General features: G+C 47.7%; 3 protein-coding genes across 5 annotated transcripts in view; all 3 read left to right on the forward strand.

Annotated features, from left to right (window-relative positions):
- LOC121661076 (feather keratin 4-like) overlaps positions 1-14,322 on the forward strand; it is a 14,435-nt gene extending 113 nt beyond the window's left edge. The window contains exons 2-3 of one of the 3 annotated variants that reach the window (XM_042020841.1): positions 10,648-10,652; positions 13,499-14,322. In XM_042020841.1, the coding sequence (XP_041876775.1) occupies positions 13,514-13,864 (351 nt within the window). In that variant the 5' untranslated portion in view covers positions 10,648-10,652; positions 13,499-13,513 and the 3' untranslated portion in view covers positions 13,865-14,322. Of the gene's footprint in view, positions 1-10,647; positions 10,653-12,947; positions 13,037-13,493 lie in introns of those variants that run through there. The other 2 variants (XM_042020843.1, XM_042020842.1) reach the window with 2 other exon arrangements.
- On the forward strand, positions 3,371-14,322 carry LOC121661077 (feather keratin 4-like). Its single transcript, XM_042020844.1, has 3 exons — positions 3,371-3,457; positions 4,613-5,006; positions 13,893-14,322. Exon 2 carries the CDS (start codon positions 4,628-4,630, stop codon positions 4,976-4,978), a length of 351 nt encoding a protein of 116 aa, XP_041876778.1. The 5' UTR covers positions 3,371-3,457; positions 4,613-4,627; the 3' UTR covers positions 4,979-5,006; positions 13,893-14,322.
- On the forward strand, positions 8,680-9,340 carry LOC121661079 (feather keratin 1-like). The gene has a single exon (XM_042020846.1). The coding sequence runs from the start codon at positions 8,680-8,682 to the stop codon at positions 8,998-9,000; it is 321 nt and encodes a 106-aa protein (XP_041876780.1). The 3' UTR covers positions 9,001-9,340.

Here is a 14,322-nt window from a genome sequence, read left to right on the forward strand (position 1 = left end):
CCGGGCCGGACGTCCAGCGAGTGCCTCCCCCAGGAAGCCCCAAGCCAAGTTTCCCATGGAGCTGCTGGCCAGCGTTTCCTGAGGCCTTGGGCCCCCTCGAGCTCTCCTGGCAAGGAGGGAGGGAAGGGAGGTGCTGTCTGGACTCGTGGCCAGCCTGTCTCAGCCTTGAAAATCCTGCTTTTGAAGAGTTTCCTTGTCTCTGTGATTTTGCATTTCACCCTGACGTGGTTTAATGCTGTAATTGCCAACACTGAGTGGAGGGGTTTTACTCAGGAATTAAGGAAAGGTGGAGTCTTGCTTGCTGTCTCTCAGCTGGAACAGTTTCAGTGGCTTCTTTTCCCTTCATAAATATATATTTTCCTTTTGTTTTTGGTGAATGCTACTTGACTTTTTATCATTAAACTGATGTTGCATCTGATTTTGAGTTGCATTGTGGTTTTTCCCTCCTTTTTACCTCCCCTTGGGGCAGAATTATGTGAAAATCTGTGCAAGGATTTCGCAGAGGAAAATGTGAATCCAAAAGTCATCACAACCCACCTGATAAAGATAATTTCCTCATTGTTTATACTCTTGAGAAGCACTGAACAGGTTCACAAATATATTTCTCTTTTTAGGATTTTTTTCCCTGATTCTTTAATCCCACCTCTGTGTGTCCCTTTTTTGGTAACTTTGAAACTCCTGCGAATCTGAATGTGAATATTAATATGGCAGAAGCAACACTTGCCATTGTGGCAACCAAAAGACATCTATGAATAATAAAACTGTAAAATAAATTCTATTTGAAAATTAAATTATCCTAGAGCTGAGATATAAATATTTGAGGAGCTCAGGGCAAGGCATTTGGGTTCAGCATGGAGCCAGCCCAAATGTCCACAGAACAGGGAAAATAGGTGGGGTTCTTCTTCTCAAATGTTTCACACTTACGTTTAAAGTTTATTGAGAATGATCTACTTGCGAATTTACAAATTTGGGGGGAGCAGAGTTTAGCAAAAAGATCACATAGAATCCTAAACATCCTCATTGGAAGGGACCCTCAAGGATCATCTAATCCAGCTCCAGGTCCTGCACAGACCCATAAGAATCCCAAAATGCCCCTGGCAGCGCTGTCCAAATGCTCCTGGAGCTCTGGCAGCCCTGGGGCCGTGCCCATTCCCCAGGGAGCCTGGGCAGTGCCCCACCACCCTCTGGGGGAAGAATTTTCCACAAATATCCAGCCCCAAACTCCCTGGCAGAGCTCCAGCCATTCCCGGGCTCCTCTCCTTGGTCACCCAGGGCAGAGATTGGAGCTGCCCCTCCACTGGGTCCCCTTTTAGTCTGTGGCTTGAGGCAGCAGAACCAAACAATGAAAGATGGCCAAGGAAAACGTCCCAGACTGAGAGGAGTCTGGGCTTGAAAAGAGGTGGGTGAGTTTTCCAAACAAATAATTGGAGGGGCTGGAAAGCCTCCACGAGCCCCGCTGGCGAGACTGGCGGGATGAGTTATTCTCCGGGATCCGGGAGGAATCGTCGAGCACTCCCCCAGGGACATCAAAGGGTGGCTTCGTTCTGCGTGGCAGGAAGGCGCCGTCCCGTGACGCAAATGGACATGGAGCTCAAGGGGTGGAGGAGTGGAATTTGGGAGGATGAAGAGTCTGGGTAAGGGGAAATAAACCCCGAAATTTCCCCTTGCTGATCTAAAGGGAAAAAAGGGAGCCACGTCCTGGAGCCTTCCCAGCCCAGCATTGCAGGGGGTTGTGCAGGATGTTGATGTTTTTATTAAATGGAGGTGCTCATTAATATTTCGGGTAGAATTTTATACCTAAATGGGTCTTCTCCATCTCCTGGAGAGACAATTCCTGAAGAATGTGGAGATGATTTGGGAGCCACGTCCCCTTTGGATCTTCAGGTGGAGAAATGGGTGCAATAACTCCACAGAGATATTTATGAATTTATCAGGTTATTGAAGCATATTTGTTTTGCATTAATTAGTTCCCACGCATATTTTTGCAGGTGGAACCTTTTCTTGATAAAGAAATTGTCCTGCTTTTGTTTTCCAGTCTAGGTTTAGGCTGGCATTGCATGAGAAGCATCATCCACCCATTAAAAATTCTTTCATCTTCCCAATTTATGGGTACCTTTAATTTCTGGTACTTTTATACCAGCTCTAATAATGTCAACGTGAAATTACTCCAAGCACAGTCTAATAAAGAAAATTTTTTTCCAGCTCCTCAGCAATTTGTTCGCTTGTGGCTGCCTTGGGATCCAAGAGCAAATCCAAGAGGTGCCAAAACTCTTTGTGTGCCATTCCCAGCCTGACCCAGTTACAAACAATTGTCAGTTAAAATGTTCACATCTCCAAAAAAACTCTGAGGACCTTTCCAAGCCTGGAGAAGAGAAGCTTTGGGGTGACCTAATTGTGGCCTTCCAGGACCTGAAGGAGCCAACAAGAAACATGAGGAGAGAATTTCCAAGGGGCTGGAGTGACAGGACAGGGGAGAAAGGGGTAAAACTGAAAGAGGAGAAATTTAGGTTGGGTATAGGGGAGGAATTCTTTTCCATGGGGGTGGTGAGGCCCTGGCAGAGGTGATTCCATGGATTTCCCATCCCTGGAAGTGCCCAAGGCCAGGCTGGATGGGGCTTGGAGCAACCTGGGATAGGGGAAGGTGCCCCTGCCCGTGGATTGGAACAGGATGAGCTTAAAGATCCCTTCCCACCCAAACCATTCCATGATTGTGATCAATATTTGTGAGCTGATACAGAAGGGCTTTATAGGTTCCCTTTCTAAAAGAACTGATAAGTCAGGATTAAATGTCCCTTTGCTCTTGCAGCTGTGCCTCAGACTCTGTTACCCAAATTTAACACAATAAAACCATCTCCATTTGGTGTGATAAAGTGGGAATTCATCTCTGAATTCCACAATTCTGGCGCTTCCTCCCTGAGTTCTGTGGGATTTCAGGGGTGGACGTGCTCTTTTGGCAGGGCCTTCCCCAACCCCAGAACTGAGATTGCTCTGACGCTCGGCTGGAGGCAGAGCCTGGTCAGTGGAGACAGGAATTTATTAAGGATTTACACTCATACCCTTAATAAAAGGACACCTTGGAATGATGAATTATGTATTATAGACATTCTTGGTATTTTTCTTTATGACTAAAGTCAAACATACACCAGAGTCTAGGTTTTGTTGTGACTGAAAGGTGGCCCTGAAATAAATTTGGTCCCTAATTCCCGAGATGAGAGAAACCTGCGGGACGGAATCTGTCTGTCAGAAGATAAGGAAATAAAAACAAGGTAAATAAGCACCCAGGAAAAGACATTTAATCAGGTGGAACATTTGACATTCAGGACATACTCGCTGGGAATTAATTCCAGCTACAAAGGCTGTCTGTGGTCCCCAGGCCATCAGGGCTGAGGTATAAAAACCAACTTGACCCAACTCCTTCCCACCACTTCTCTTCCCTCTTTCCTCTTTTGTGAGCAAGGTTAGTTCAAATCCACTTCTCTTTCTCTGTTTGCTGAGTTCTTGCCTTTTAATAATCTGGCTTTTTCCCCACAGTGTTCTGCTGGTTGCTGGATTCATTGGGGGGAGATTTTTTCTGTTTAAGAAGTTGGGGTTTGCTGTTGGAATTGTGGAATTTCAGGAGTCCTGACTTGGTTATAGAGATCCTTGAATTGGTGATAGAAATTTATTCAAACATGGGATTTCAGACAAGTTAAGTGGTGTAGAAAATATTGGAAATAATAAAGATTAACAAATTGAATGAGTGGAACGATGGCGCAAGGGGTTGGAACTCTGGGGTCTTTAAAGGTCCCTTTCAACTCCAACTATTTATTAAAACAGAAAATCCAGGAGCTCAGTTATATTTTCAGCAGCATTTTATATCTTTGAGGGTCTTTTCCATCCTGGAATGCCAGCTGGGTCACCAAGTGCGGAAATTTTGTTCCAGAATGCAATGACATCTCCTGGAATGTTGAGAAATGGGATGAGGGATTGTGGGGATAAAGGGAGAGAAGGGGAAAACCGGAGCAGAGCTGAGCACCCACCAGACTGTGACGGGTGTAGGAATCAGAATTTTGTTTTCATTGCCGTGATGGGACCAGACCCAGGGAGCGTGCAGGGGATTCCTGCCTTTTCTCACATCCGTGGACGAGTTGTCTGGGAAAGATTTCAAAGACCTCCTCTTCAAGGCTGCTTAATGACATTGAAATTTGTACCTCTTTGTAGGCAAAGTTGGAGCCTTGAAATGAAGTCTCCCTTTCATTTTTCCAGCTGCCCATGGAACTCTCTCCACAGGTACATTTGTGGTTGGGTTTTACTCCTAATTGCTGCTCCTACAACGCTCCGGGTGCACGGAGCTGGATCTCTCCAGACATGCAATCGAAATCCTACAATTACATTAATGATAGAGGTTTGTTTCTTTTGTTCTGCTGCCAGCTCTTCCCTGGATCCGCGACAGCACAGAGGATGCTTCAGCCTCTGTCTCCTTGTAACATATTTAAGGGTTTGGTTTCCTTCTCAGCTCCTGGTTCAGCTCCTTAAAGGCTCCTTAGAAAGTTGTTGTCCTGATAACTCAACTGAGTAAATGTAGGTGCAACACGACTCCCACCTCGCACTCAGGTGTGGTCCTGTATTCCAGACCTCATCCCGAGCCATGTCCTGCTACGACCGATGTCCCTCCACCTCCTGCGGCCCCACCCCGCTGGCCAACAGCTGCAACGAGCCCTGCGTCCGGCAGTGCCAGGACTCCACCGTGGTCATCCAGCCCTCGCCTGTGGTGGTCACCCTGCCCGGGCCCATCCTCAGCTCCTTCCCTCAGAACACCACCGTGGGATCCTCGGCGTCCGCGGCCGTCGGGAGCGCTCTGAGTGCTGAGGGGGTCCCCATCTCCTCGGGCAGCTCCTTGGGGCTTGGGGGCTTTGGCTACCCCGGGCTGGGCAGTGGCTATAGCCGGCCCTACCGGCGCTACAACCCTTCCCGCAGCGGCTTCTACGGGCCCTGCTAAGGCGGGAGGGAAAACGGGAGGAAAAGACCAGGAATGCTGAATCCCACCCCGTCCCCGGAGCACGACTGAGCTCAGGATTTGCAAAAGCGATGTCAGATCCCCGCAGCTCCACCTGAACGGAGTCAGTCAGCCCCTGGAATGAGGCCACTACTCCTGGTTTACTCCTTTATGTTTCTAATCCATTTTGTAGCTCTGCTGCTCGGTGTATTTGGTACTACCTGGTATAAAAGTTTAAATTTAGGAAGTAGGTGGGGCTTGCTTCTCAGGGTGCACTGGAAGAAGAGCTCTGCCTGTGGAACACGTCCCCCTGAACCGAGCCTTTCCCCCCACACTGACCCCTGGTGCTTTGCAGGGCTTTAATCCTCTCGTTGGGATTAATAAAGTGATGCTTTTATTGTAACTCCAGTCTCCTGCTGGTTTTTTCCTTCCCCTCCTGTTTTCCTTTGAAACTTTCTCAGGGTGAAATTTATCACTGAGTAGATCATCAATAGTCTGAGGGAGTTGGGAATGTTGGGAATGTTCAGCCTGGAGTGTGGAGAGCTCAGAGCACGTGCAGGATATGATTTAGATTTGCAACAGCCTCTGAAGGCACTAAACCAGTCGATTTTGAGGAAAAAATGTAGAAATTCTCATGTTGGGAAGGTTTGGGTCATTCCAATAACTCCAGTTACATAAATAATGTCTGCAGCATGTTGTCCCCAGGAGTAAATTGCTCCCAGGAGTTAAATTGCTCATGGTTTATGTACCAGTCTGGCATCAGATGAAAAACCTCCCTCAAAGCTTCTTTCATCTCCAGGACCTGGGGTTCATTTCAATCCTTTGTTCCATCACACCCAGGACTCCGGAGTCAACACAAGGCTACAAATTTCAATTCATGCAGTAATTTGTCAACTCTTTGGTGCCTCTCCTGTCCTGGGAGCTCCGTGTTGTCACACAGAGATTTTAATTGAGGGTGGAGAGGGTGCAACTCCATTGCCGATCCATGAACGGGAGTTGGTGTGTCCTGGCTCCCCATCCAAAGGCTCCCAAGTTCTTGGACGAACTCCGGGTGTTAATTACAGAACTGGCAGAGTATCATTGCCAGGCTACTAATGAGGCTTTTTCCAAAATGTGATCTCCCCTCCAAGAGCAGCAGTTTCTGTGCCTGGAGGGAAGGATGAGGAGGAGGAAGCATTCCTGGCTTATCTCAGTTTTACGGATGAAAGGGACACGTGAATTTTTCTTGGGAGTGATTCCTACTAGAAGGAATGAATTTTTTAAAATATCTAAAAAGATTACAGGATGTTGGATCGTAGAGATTTTGAGGAAAGGGAGGAGACAGACTCTCCTTTTAGAGAAAAACCTTTTGTAGAAAGGACTCTAATAGAAAATAAGAGAATTTCCTCGTGGAGAGTTAAAGGGTTTTAGAAGACATGAAGATTTGGGCTTATTTTTTTCTAAAGATAAATTATAGAAAGGTTTAACAAAATAATTAAAGTTTCTGAAGGCGTTTACCTTGAATTAGGTGAAGTCCTTTGAGTGCTCCTGACTCACACACTTTGATTGAAGTCCTTACCCAGGGGATGTGGGCGCTGAGATCTCGCGTCCCTTGAACCTCGGGGAGCCAAAACTTTGCATATTTGAGCCATTAGCGAGAAGTGCTGGGAACTTTGAAGTCCTTTGTTCCTCTGAAGGCCGAGCCCAGTCTTTGTACAAAGCCTCTTCGTTTGGAGTTAATTCCTATCTTTTGCTGAGTGCTCCCGATCCCAGCTTTTTGCATCCTTTCCGTGCAGGATTTTCCAGCAGGGACAAATCAAGCCATGATAAATGGGATGAAGAGCCGGGTGCAGATTCTCCTGACGCTGTCGTTTGGTTCAGACACAATACAGCCTCTAAACCCCAAAATTTGAATTAATCTCAAACATCCACCTTCACATTTAATTTGTTGTGAAAATTGCCTGCACATCCTGGCGACTTCCCGGGATTTCGGGCAGGAGTGGTGGTGACTCAGGCATGGAAATGATATTAAAATTCGTGTTTGGGTAAAGAAATGCATGTTTGTGGGTGCTTGGAATGGCTGAGTCCATAAAAAGTGGGAGAGCTGTGGCTTGGCCCAAGCAATTTCAGAACGTGTTTTGTTGCTCAGCAATTCTGGGTTTCATTTTCTTCCAGCTTTGCAGTCCTCAGGGAAAAGTGCTGCTCCTCTCAGCCGTGTGTTTGTGTGGGAAGTGGGAAATTTGGGAATATCCACTCTGCATCTTGTGGTAAAGCTTGGAACGAAACGCTGAGGCTCCACCTCAGAAAAAGAAAGGGATTATTCACCTAAAGGAGTGAAGTCTTGAATGAGGGCTAAACATCACAACACGCCCCTGAAGCAGTGTCTTAATGACTAAAACCAACCCTAAAACGTCCGCTGGCCTCAGGACTCGACTTAATTAATGCTGCCCTTCACCCGAGTCGCCACAGCCTCCCAAGCAATTAATTGGGAGCACAGGAATGAAGATGAAAGCTTCGGAATGGGAATGTAATAAGGGGAGCAGGAAAAGGGAGCAATCCCAAGGGGAGATTTCGAAACAAACAACAACAGGAGCCGATCAGTTTGGGGGGGATTTTTGCATGCAAAAGGATGGATCATTAAGGAATTCCATGCATAGGAGATGGCTCGGGATCACGGTATAAAAGCCTATAGGACAGAAGCCTTTTCCATCCACTTCTCCTGCCTCGTTCACCCCGGGAACGGGTGAGTCTGAAGCTCCCTGGTGCCTTTTTAAATGCTAAAGTGCCACTTTGATGGCTGCTTTTATTGTATTTTTTTGCTGTTGGGTGTTCTTAGTCCTTTATAAATATTTCTAGGTTGGTTTTTGTTGGTTTCTTTTTTTTTTTACCTCGAAGGGAAATTAGAAAGGTTTCTTTCTACCAAAAAGAAAGGCTTTATTTACCCGTGAAGCAGAGGGTGACAGGACAGGGAGGGTGCTGGGAATGTTGTCTCTCCAAACAAGCAGCTTTATCCTGCAGCAACATCTGCTCCAGGAACTCAAACCCACCTGGATTTCCAGGCTGGTGATGGATTTAAAAGCCCAGTTTTATGGCAATCAGCAGCTGCTCTGAATAGAAATCCTAAATAAATGCTCCAAGCATCCTTTTCCAGCCTCCAAACTCTCCAGTTCCTGGGAGGGGAGGGTGTTACCAGCCCCTTTTCCAGCTGGGGTGGCTTAAAACTGACCCTGGAGGAAGCTGGCAGCAGGAAAACCTGGATCAGCATCCTGCCTGCCTCTTAGTTTGGAGGGATATAAACAATCCTTTCCCAAAAGAGGAGGATTTGGGTCAGGTTTAAGCTTCCTGGGACCCTGCAAGCGCTCAAGAGTCTGCAGGGAGGCAGGGAATGTTTAATCACTGCTCCTGGAGGCAGTAAAAAAGGGCAAAAATGAGTTTAATGCCTTGTCCAGGGGGAAACAAAGCCCAAATCCTGGGAAAGGATGCTCAGGGGGAGCAGAGGGAAGGAGAATGCCGGCAATAATCCACATCCAGCCCCAAATCAAGGCTTTTCATGGCCAGCAGGGGATGGTGGGGGGTTTGACCTGATGAGTGACGACCCCTCCCCCCACCTTCTGTGTGTGCTTGGCTCTCTCTCACCCTCCTGGATCAATTCTAGAAAATTGCTCCAGCTTTGAAATCGGGTTTGATTTCTTCCCTGCGTTCCAGACCGCCTTCCATCCCAAGAAATGTCCTCCTACGATTTGTGCTGTCCCACCTCCTGCGGCCCCACCCCGCTGGCCAACAGCTGCAACGAGCCCTGCGTCCGGCAGTGCCAGGACTCCACCTACGTGATCCAACCCCCGCCTGTGGTGGTCACCCTGCCCGGGCCCATCCTCAGCTCCTTCCCCCAGAACACCGCCGTGGGATCCTCGGCGTCCGCGGCCATCGGGAGCACCCTCAGCTCCGAGGGGGTCCCCATCAACTCGGGGAGTTCCTCGGGATTTGGGGGATTTGGGTACAGCCGGCCCTCCCGCCGCTACAGCTCGCGCTTGGGGGAGCCGTGCTAAGGGAAAAGCGGGATAAAGCAGCCCGGAATGCTGGAGCATGACCCGATGCAGGACTGAGCTTCTGCTCCAGATGTGATGGGAGACGGCCACAGCTCCGCCTGAGCTGTGGGAGCTCCTCAATCCAGGCCTTTGCTTGTCTTATTCTTTGATATTTCATATTTCTGATGAAGTATTTTTATTTCCTGTTGCTTTGTTGTCTCAGTCCATGGCAGCTCCGAGAGAAGAATCCCAGGATGAAAAGCCGTAAGAGTTCTTGTTGAATCCTAGAAATATTTACTTACACTTTGTACTTTTTTATTCTGCTGTTTTGCTCTCATTAAAGTCCCAAAGTTGCATCACACTCCAAGTCTCCTGCTGTTTATTGGAAAAACTTGGAAAACTTTTAGCAAAAAGCTCATTTTCCGCAAAATTTTCTTATTGTTCCTCTGTTTTATACAGTGAAAGGGGGCAGCAGAGGTTGCAGGAATTCAGCCTAGAGAAGAGAAGCTTTGGGGTGGCCTAATTGTGACCTTCCAGGACCTGAGGGTCCTGGAAAAAACATGGAGAAGGAGGGCAAGGGCAGGGAGTTACAGGACAAGGGGGGATGGGTTTGGAATGACAGGGAGGGCATTTAGATGGGATATTGGGGAGGAATTCTTCCCTGTGAGGGCGGTGAGGCCCTGGCACAGGTGATTCCATGGATTCCCCATCCCTGGCAGTGCCCAAGGCCAGGTTGGAGAGGTCTTGGAGCAAACTGGGATAGTGGAAGGTGTCCCTGCCCACGGTCCAGATGATTTTTAATGTCCCTTCCATGATTCCATGATCTCCAGAGTTCAAGGACAGGCTGAATTTTCACCTGAAATCCTTCCTCATTTTCCTGGGATGGAAAAGTGTTCCAGGAATCTGTCAGTCATGGCTTTGCAGCTCCGAACAAGCCGGCCACAATCTTTTCCTTCCGGAATGAGTGAAGGAAAGAAATGGAAAGTCAGAGACCTGGGATGTGATTGCAGCAAAAGGCAGGTGAGGGGTAAACCATGGAAAAGAAAAATGCCTTGTGCACAGGGTTTATCCCGAATATTCCTGGCAAATCCTGGCTCCGAGTGGACGGATTAGAATCCCACATCCACCAGCCTTGGTGGCACCAAACGTTGGTCTGCAAGGAAGGTGGAGCTGACACCCAGGGCAGCGCTAATTGCACTCATCCAATTTGAAACATAATTAAAATCTGCATTTGAAAGCTCACGCAAACAGGTCTGAAAAAGAAACAAAACCCTCCCGTTCTGGGTGTGTTGTTTTGCAGAGCTTCTGGTGAGTAAATAATTTCTCCCCTCGAGTGTGAATTAATTTTTGGGCTTGTTTTCTGCTGTTCCCAGCAGAATTCCAGCCGGGAATTCCACACTACCCCAGCTCCTTGCAGGAATCCTCTGCAGATCCATCCAGGAGTGAGTGACATTTATTTCTGGACAAAACCAGAAGTCGTAACAGAAATTGTATATTTGCCACAGGAAGATGCCAAAGCAAACCTCGAGCCTGAATGATTTGACATAGTTCGTGACAGAATTTGAATAAAATTAACAACTAAATGAGCTCCAGTCAGGTGTGAACCTGGAGGATTTCAGATCTCCCTGTGCCTTCAGGGGGGCTGTTTGAGGAGGGGTGAAATCCCAGGCTCTGCCTACCCCAAAAACCATCTCAGATCACACGTCCACAGCTTCATCTGCCTGGGTTGGGCGGCAAATTCCAGCCAGGAACAAGGGGTGCCTTCGATAACCCAAAATTCCAGACAGACACGGCCAGAGGGGCTGAGTGAAACGCCTTAAACCACAGGAACATCTTGAGGTTTGAACAATTCCCCATCCAGGGGGATCTGGGCAGGTTGGAGAGGTCGGACTGGGCCAACCCCAAGGGCAAAGTCCCAAAGCCAGGTGAGGGCAATCCCAGGAACCCAGAGAGGGGATTCTCCCCCTTGGCTCTGCTCTGCTCTGGGGACATCGACCCGGAATTGTGTCCAGTTCTGGAATCTGGCCAGATTATTGTGGGAACCTCAAATGGCTCCAGAAGGTCCACATGAGCTCAGTCCAGAATTAGGGTCGAGACAAAAGTAAAACCCAGCAGAGAAGGGAACTCGGGAGTTGCAAGGATTTTACAGAGGCTCCAAGCCTTTGAGGAACTAATTCTTCATAATGAGCTAATTAATTACAATTCAAAATGAATTGCAGATGCCACTCTTGCCAGGGAAATTCCCTCTGCTTCTCTGTGGATTTTGGGATCGCTTCTGTGCCTGCAGACTTTACCCAGGGATGACTGTGAGTAACCTCCCAGTTCCATTTTGATTAAAAATCTCTTTTTTCAGACGTTCAGTCACTCACAGGTCTCTCAGGAGGATGTTCTCACATTATGCAAGAAGTCTTAATTATAATCTGAATATTTAGGTCCGGCCTTGATGGCAAAAATCTGTGAACTCTTAATTCACTCACTTTAATGCATCTCAAAATCAGGCCATTAAGTCATTCTGAGTGTACAATCAAATAAAGGCTGGAGTTAGAACAATATTTATTGCAATTATTTACCAGAAAGGCTCCAAACAGCTCTGAAAATGTTGCCAGATATATTTTTAAATTCTCAGACGGATTTTAAATGTGTTTTGTGTTATCAAGCAAATCTCGCACGAAGGAAGAATTTAAAAAATTGAGGAAAATAAAATAATGAAAATAAACTGTGGATGGTGTTATGCAAATTAATTCCTCAGCTAACTTCCTTGAGAGGAAATAATTTCTGAAAACAGCTGCTAATTCCTTACAACATGGAGAAATACTGAAGAATGCACAGCCAAAAACAGCCAAGGAAATATTTTTGAGAATCCCCTTGAAATAGGAGATGGCTCAAACCAAACCTTGAACTTTTCTTCTTGATTCAAAAGAAAGCAGCTGTAATTCCAGCAGATAGAAACAATGCCATCAATTTCACAGCCCAATCACTGCCCTGCACCCCCAAATCTTCAGAACATATGATTAAATAAGATACAAGAATTCAGATCTAGGTCAGGCATCTGAAATGTGCCAGGGACGGGACATTTGCATGGTGGCACTTGAATAAAGCTGCTGATAAACTTTGAAGTTCTCGGGAAGCTCTGCCCAAGCCAAACAAGTTTCTGTTCCCAGGGGATCCCCACAAAGCCAGCCCTAATTTAGGGGTGATTTACATGTCTCAGGAGTGGATGTGCAAGGAGAGCAAGAACCTCGGAGGTAATGCCTGGATCCAGGATTGCTCATGGATTTGGGGTTGGAAAAGAGCTCCAGGATCATCAATCCCAACCTGTGATTGATCCCCACCTGGTCACCCTCGATGTCTCCTCGTTTCTGGGGCACCTCCAGGGATGGTGACTCCAAACCTCCCTGGGCAGTCCCTTCCAAGGCCTGTCCGCCCTTTCCGTGGAAAAATTCCTTCTTCCTTCCCTAGAGAGCCTCTCCATGCCTGGAGGTGTCCAAGGAATGACTCGATGTTGGGCTGGTGACAAGGCTGGGATTGGGAACAGCTTGGACTCAATGATCCTGGAGCTCTTTTCCAACCTCAGGGATCCCGGGATTCTGTGAAAAGCAGCTCAGACCTCCAAATACTCATGGCTTGCCTTCCAAAATCTGCAATTCTCCATTAATTCCCCCAGGATTTACCTTGCAGAGGAGTGCACAAGGGACTGCATTATGCAAATGAGGCTTAATCTCCTGTAATGACACCAAGCAGATCCCAAAGAGGTTTGAAGGCTGAATAAATCCTGCTGAATTAATCACTGTAGTGTTCCCAGGAATGAACCTGACCCAGAATATTTTAAGATGAAAGCAGCTTGTGGTCAGATAGACAAACCACAAGATAAGGAAGTGAGGCAGTAAAAAACACAAATACTGAGGCAAAAAAACCTGTAATCAGTCGTGGCCCATAAATCACGTCTGGCACAAAGAGTGGCCCAAGTTGTTGGGCAACTCAAAACTCGGTATAAAAACCCGACCAACTCCAGGCTGTCCCAGCCATTTCTCTTCCCTCCTTTGCCATCGTGAATAAGGTGAGTTTGAACCTATTTATTCTCTTTATATAACCAGCTTTTGCCTTGATTTTGTAGTTTTCCCTCCCTCCTGTTGCAGCAGTTTTTTCTCAGAGGGAAGAAGGGGTTTTATTCCAAAGAGGGGGTTTTCTGTTGTTGGCGAGTTGTAAAAATCATTAATTAGCCATGCTGGCCATTTAGGGTTATTTGTTCAGTTTTGGGATCCAAGCAAGTTTTAAGGTTGTGCAGCTGCACTTAAATATCAGCAGTGAATTCTTGGGCCTGTTCAGAGTCCTGTGACTGCATCCCACCACAGCCCAAGCGGAGAATTCACCTGAGGCCAGAACACGAAGAGCATTGAAAATTCAGTTTCCTTCTCAATTTGCTCCTTGATCAACTCCTAAACAGATCCTTGGGAAGCTGCTCTTTTCCTGATAAATGTGGGTGTAACACAGTACAGAATATTCCTGTATTCCAGAATTCCCTCCGGCCACAGCCATGTCCTGCTACGACCTCTGTGCCCCAGCCTCCTGCGGCCCCACCCCGCTGGCCAACAGCTGCAACGAGCCCTGTGTCCGGCAGTGCCAGGACTCCACCGTGGTCATCCAGCCCTCGCCTGTGGTGGTCACCCTGCCCGGGCCCATCCTCAGCTCCTTCCCCCAGAACACCACCGTGGGATCCTCGGCGTCCGCGGCCGTCGGGAGCGCTCTGAGTGCCGGGGGGGTCCCCATCAACTCGGGCAGCTCCTTGGGGCTTGGGGGCTTTGGCTACCCCGGGCTGGGCAGTGGCTACAGCCGGCCCTACCGGCGCTACAACCCCTCCCGCAGCGGCTTCTACGGGCCCTGCTAAGGCGGGAGGGAAAACGGGAGGAAAAGACCAGGAATGCTGAATCCCACCCCGTCCCTGGAGCAGGACTGAGCTCACGGCTGCGGTTTTTGGATGCCGCATGAGACACCCCCAGGCTGGAGTTTAAGGAGCTGTGGGAGTTTGGCATCTCCCCAAACCAGGCCTTTGCTTGTCTTTCGTTGTGCTTTACTTCATATTTCTGATCAAATGTCTTTTCCTGCTTTTTTGTTTGTTTGTTTTTGTATTTGATAATAGGCAAAATATTAATTGTTAGCAATTGTTCTGCATGGCTGGATTAGCACAGGTCATTCATCAATGAAGAAGGAAGATTTCCACTTGCTGAGTGTGCCACTGTGAGAGGGATGAGTGGGTTCTGTCCTTACTGGACCATGGAAATGTGTTCCTGACTTTCACATTGCTTCCTTCCCTTCCTCAACCCATTAAATTGGTGCTGCATCACA

This window comes from Corvus kubaryi, unplaced genomic scaffold (genome assembly GCF_017639235.1).
Source record: "Corvus kubaryi isolate FWS band 111438036 unplaced genomic scaffold, C.kubaryi_AGA036_p1.0 37052, whole genome shotgun sequence".
NCBI classification, from domain to species: domain Eukaryota; kingdom Metazoa; phylum Chordata; class Aves; order Passeriformes; family Corvidae; genus Corvus; species Corvus kubaryi.

What these genes read in the sequence shown, in the direction of transcription:
- LOC121661077 (XM_042020844.1), top strand. Translation starts at nt 4,628, where the DNA reads ATGTCCTGCTACGACCGATGTCCCTCCACCTCCTGCGGCCCCACCCCG.
- LOC121661079 (XM_042020846.1), top strand. Translation starts at nt 8,680, where the DNA reads ATGTCCTCCTACGATTTGTGCTGTCCCACCTCCTGCGGCCCCACCCCG.